Source organism: Daphnia magna, unplaced genomic scaffold (genome assembly GCF_020631705.1).
Source record: "Daphnia magna isolate NIES unplaced genomic scaffold, ASM2063170v1.1 Dm_contigs021, whole genome shotgun sequence".
In the NCBI taxonomy this organism is placed as follows: Eukaryota; Metazoa; Arthropoda; class Branchiopoda; order Diplostraca; family Daphniidae; genus Daphnia; species Daphnia magna.
The window spans coordinates 258,348-263,518 of record NW_025533118.1 but is presented as its reverse complement, the minus strand read 5'-3'; the positions used below and the strand labels follow the sequence as shown (position 1 = coordinate 263,518).

At 45.5% G+C, this 5,171-nt stretch overlaps 2 protein-coding genes across 2 annotated transcripts; both read left to right on the top strand.

Annotated features, from left to right (window-relative positions):
- The first annotated feature begins 1,031 nt into the window (after nt 1–1,031).
- LOC123477419 lies at nt 1,032–2,831 on the top strand. The gene has a single exon (XM_045180752.1). It carries the CDS (start codon nt 1,032–1,034, stop codon nt 2,829–2,831), a length of 1,800 nt encoding a protein of 599 aa, XP_045036687.1.
- Nucleotides 2,832–3,557: 726 nt separating this feature from the next.
- On the top strand, nt 3,558–4,873 carry LOC123477418. Its single transcript, XM_045180751.1, has 2 exons — nt 3,558–4,384; nt 4,453–4,873. Exons 1-2 carry the CDS (start codon nt 3,558–3,560, stop codon nt 4,871–4,873), a joined length of 1,248 nt encoding a protein of 415 aa, XP_045036686.1.
- Nucleotides 4,874–5,171: the final 298 nt, after the last annotated feature.

The window sequence follows — 5,171 nt, the reverse complement described above, 5'->3', positions numbered from 1 at the left end:
GCTAGTGAATGCAATACCACAGATAAAGATCACGCCATTCAATGGCGATCCAAAGGAATGGCCAACCTTTATCTCTTCGTTTAGGGACATGATCCATAATGTGGTACCATCGGACGCTCAACGCCATGCTTTCCTAAAGCAGTTGCTCACTACAGAAGTTCGTTCCTACATAGCCGAATACTTGGACAATCCGTCAACTTATTATGATGCCTTAGTAGAACTGAAAAAGCGATATGGTAAACCACAAGTGGTTGCTCGTAGCCATTTGATGGCTCTTATGAATCTTCCATCGATCCGAGACGATGATTCAGAGGCACTAGCCAAGCTCAATCGAACTCTTCATGGAGCCATGCATGCTCTGAGGACCGGCGGATATGAGCAAGACTTGGAATCGGGAATGACTCTGGAACATGTCGTCTCCCGTTTACCTCCGCGAATGAGAAGTAGCCGGGGCGTGAAAGTGTACCGGATGACTCCAACACGAGCTATTCTCAAGGATCTAGCAAAGTGGATAGACAAAATGGTGATGGGTGAATTGATGACCAGGCCGTCTACTCATAGATCACCAGCTCCACAGAAGGAAAAGAAAGCGGCGAGGTGCTAAGCCTTCCACCAAACCAACTCCTCTCTTTGGTAAAGGTCCTGTTGTTTTTCACACCTCCACAACTCCACCAGTCAAGAAACCACAGCAAAGTCCTTCCTCTGAGAGTAATTCGTCATCGCTGAAGAAAGGCGTTATTAAGAAATGCATTTATTGTGATAACGCCCATTCGATAAAAACCTGTTCCACATTCAAAGATCTAGATGTTTCAACTAGAGTGGATTGGGTAAAAGAGAAACGATTATGTTTCAGGTGTCTGATTGGAACACATCGGGGAACTGACTGTCCCACCGAAATCGTCTGCAACATTGGGAACTGTGGTCAACGACACCACCCTCTATTGCACGGAGCACCTCGAATTTATCCCGCGAATGCTTCAACCACTAAAAATGCAGGCCAGCCATCAGCAAAATCGTCTGATGGTCGCACAATGACCGTTAAAAACAGGGATATGGCTATCAACACTTCCCTAGCTATCGTTCCTGTGTTACTTCAAGTTAACGGGGTGGAAATAGAAATTTTCGCTTTTCTATATCCAGGAGCGACCGTTAACTTAATTCGAGAGGATGTAGATAAACAGCTCAAATGCAAAGGGAATGCAAGGAATGTATCCTTTGGCTCGTTTCACGGCCAAGACCCACAGTTTCAATCAACTACGGTTAGTCCGACTATGAGGGCTCGTGATAGATCCTTCGAATCGGATTTAAAGCAGGTTTCTACTGTGCCAACTCAGTACCTAAAGTTATCATGCCCACCGAAGGAGTTAATGGAGATCCGAAGTCATTACCCTTATCTCAAAGACGTAAAACTGGTTGATGTTGGAGAAATAACCATCCTTATTGGAGCGGGAAACCAATGGTTGCACTTACGCCTCGATGAAAGACTACCTCCTGTTGGAACCGACGCTCCCTTTGGTTTATTGACGCCATTTGGTTGGACTTGCGTTGGCGATCTAACATTAGGGACGCAGCAGCATGATTCAACGGTTTGTCGTTCAAACAAACAACTGATGACGGTGCAAAAACTCTGCTACCTTGTACAAGAATCACCGACGGAAGCACTACTTTTACGTCAAGTCGAGAAATTGTGGGAAACGGAAAGCTTTCCAAATGTAACCCCGGCTCAACCGCTAGAATCAACCGAGGATAAACTAGCGAGGAAGAAACTCGATGCAACTATTCAATTCGACGGAACCAGGTATGAAGTAGGTCTACCATGGGTTTCAGATGCTATCGCATTACCCGACAATTACAATAGTGCATTGCGTCGACTTTTCTCTATCGAAAACAAATTCGTTCACAATTCTAATTTTGCTGAGAGATACAAAGCCGTAATCGATGACTATGTAGCAAAGGGATTCGCGCGGCCTCTCAAAGAAAGTGAATTGAAGGGCACCTTTGGGAGAAATTGGTACCTTCCCCATCATGGAGTCGTAAATCCTCGAAAACCCGAAAAGGTTAGGGTGGTCTTCGACGCTTCGGCAAACTTTCAAGGAGTTGCGCTCAACGAAATGCTCTTAAAGGGTCCCAATCTCATCAATGACATAGGTGCTACCCTTCTTCTCTTCAGAGAAAAGTCGGTGTCCCTATCTGGGGATATTCAACAAAGGTTTCTTCAAGTTGGCGTGAAGAAAGAAGACTGTTCCGCCCTACGATTTCTATGGCGTCCACCTGGCTCACGAAAAAGACCCACCGTATATGAAATGCAGCGACAAATCTTTGGATCAGTTTCATCCCCTTTCATCTGCTCCCAAGTCCTTCGACATATTGCTGACCTACATCGTGAAGAAATTCCTGAAGCTGCTGAACGAGTCTACAAGAACTTCTATGTAGATAACCTTCTGGATTCTTTTTACACCGAAGAGGAGGTTAGTCGAGCGGCCAAAGATTCTACAGCATTGCTAAAAAAGGGAGGATTCCACCTGAACCAATGGCTCTCTTCATCTCGACGGGTATTGTCACGTGTACCAGAAGGTGATCGTAATCAGCCTCGCCTGAATTTGGATCTAGAAGATTTGCCAACGGAGAGAACCTTAGGTGTGTTATATGACAGCGAAAGTGACAGCTTCATCTTTGATATCAAAACCGACGTCGAAGCGAGTACTAAGCGTCGGATCTTGAGTGCTGTGTCCACCTTGTATTACCCACTGGGGTTTTTATCACCAGTGATCCTTAGCGCCAAACGAATTCTACAAGAATTGTGGCTTGTCGGTGTTGACTGGGATGATTAAGTTCCCGAAGTAATTCAACACCAGTGGAACAAGTGGACTACTAATCTTAGCCAGCTCGAAGCGTTCAAGATCCCGCGAGCTCTAACTTCGTCTAGTGACATCCAAGACATTCAGCTGCATGCCTTTTGCGATGCATCCACCGTTGGGTTTGGCTCTGTGGTATATCTACGACTAACCTATCGCCACAATATCGTCGCCGTAAATTTCGTTACGTCAAAGTCTCGCGTGGCACCCCTTCGTCCGCTGTCCGTTCCGAAACTAGAACTCCAAGGAGCAGTTGTGGCACTACGCCTTGTGAAGTTCGTCCAATCGACCCTTCGTATTCCCATCACTTAAATCATCTATTGGTCTGACTCTAAAACTGTTAATCAGTGGATAACCTCAAAGACATGTCGCTTTCAGACGTTCGTTGCAAATCGAATATCCGAAATCTTAGAGCATTCCCAACCAACTGAATGGAGACATGTCCCAGGTATCGAAAATCCAGCTGATGAGTGCAGCAGAGGACTTTTCCCTGATGAGATGATGGAGAATTACCGTTGGGTTAATGGCCCAGACTTCTTGCAGCAAGAATAAAACGCCTGGCCGATAACCATTAAACTTCCCGAAACTTCTGTCGAAGATCCAGAGGTATCAGCCACCAACTGGATTGGGCTCGTTTACGGCCCCGCTGAAGAAAATAGGCTCCTCTCACTTTTGGAACGAAATTCAAACTATGACGTGGTGATGCGAATTGTTGCATGGATCCTTCGTTTCATTTCCAACTCGAAATTGAAATTGTTGGATCGTGACAAATCACGCATTAGTGTCAAATGCATTCAGCACGCTGCTAATCATTGCATCAAATCTGCGCAATTGGAGAAATATTCCGAAGAAATAGAGGCTTTAAAGAATAAAAGACCTTTAAAATTGAGTTCGACGCTGATTACTTTATCACCATTTCTGGATGAAGAAGAAATATTGCGAGTAGGAGGACGCTTGAATTACGCCCCCCTTTCGTTGGACATCAAGCATCCCAAAATCCTGCCTCACGATCATCCACTCACGCGTTTAATCGTCATGAGAGAGCATGATTTCCTGTTTCATCCATCTCCAGAAAGACTGCTCAGCTCAATAAGGTCTCAATATTGGATCATTAAAGGACGAGTGGCTATCGAAAGGTATCTGCACAAGTGCTTTACTTGCAAATGCCACAGAGCTACTCCCTGCATTCCTTTAATGGCCCCGCTTCCACGTCATCGTCTTATTCCGTTCCAACGTCCATTCACTCATGTGGGTTTGGACTACTTTGGCCCTTGCAACATCACCATTTATCGTCGCAAAGTAAAACTATATGTTTTGCTGATAACCTGTCTCAACACTAGAGCGGTACACTTGGAAGTTGCAGCCTCACTCGACTTGTCGTCTTTTTTGATCGCCTTTGCTTCCTTCACCGCCCGAAGAGGTCGTCCGTCAGTCGTGTATAGCGACAATGGAGCTCAAATTGTTGCTGGGGACAAGGCAATCCAACAAGGCATCGAGCGTCTCAAGGAGCAAACATCGTTGGTCAAATGGTGAAACAAGAAATCGAATGGCGTTTTTCACCACCATGAGCGCCACTTTTTGGAGGCATTTGGGAAAGTCTCGTAAAATCAGCAAAGGTTGCTCTGGAAGCCATTGTGGAATCACGTCCGCTTACCGAAGAGCTTTTACGTGGTTTCGTGATTCAGGCCGAATCGTTGTTGAATGGACGTCCACTGACCTATGTCAGTGTGGACCATCGAGATCCCGAACCACTTACCCCTAATCATTTCTTGTTAGCGCAGAACTCGCCCAACACCGAAGACGACGTCATCGAGGACGAGAAACTGTATTCTCGAAAACATTGGGAAGCTATGCAAATCATGACGACACACTTTTGGTGCCGATGGCTTCAAGAATATCTCCCCACACTCACTGACCGTCGAAAATGGCTTTTCGATAAGAAGAATTTGGCTGTGGACGATACCGTGCTTTTGGTGGCCCGAACTCTCCTAGAGGACATTGGCCTATTGGTCGAGTAACTCGGATCATCCCGAGTCCAGATGGAATCGTCAGGTCGGTGTTCGTCAAGACCCCTACTGGAGAATACTACCGCCAGGTGTCCAAATTATGTTTATTAGAATCTGATGTTACTGATGAATGATTGTTTTCTCTCTGTAATCAGTAAAAGGCCCCGCTGTTAACGACAGAAGTCGTTAGTAATAAATGTAAATTTAATGTTTGTTTGTATGTCTGTATGTACAATACGTGTGTGTGTGTGTGTGTGTGTGTGTTCGTGTCATTGCTGAGGGGCAGACAAGTCTGAACTTGTCTGACCTT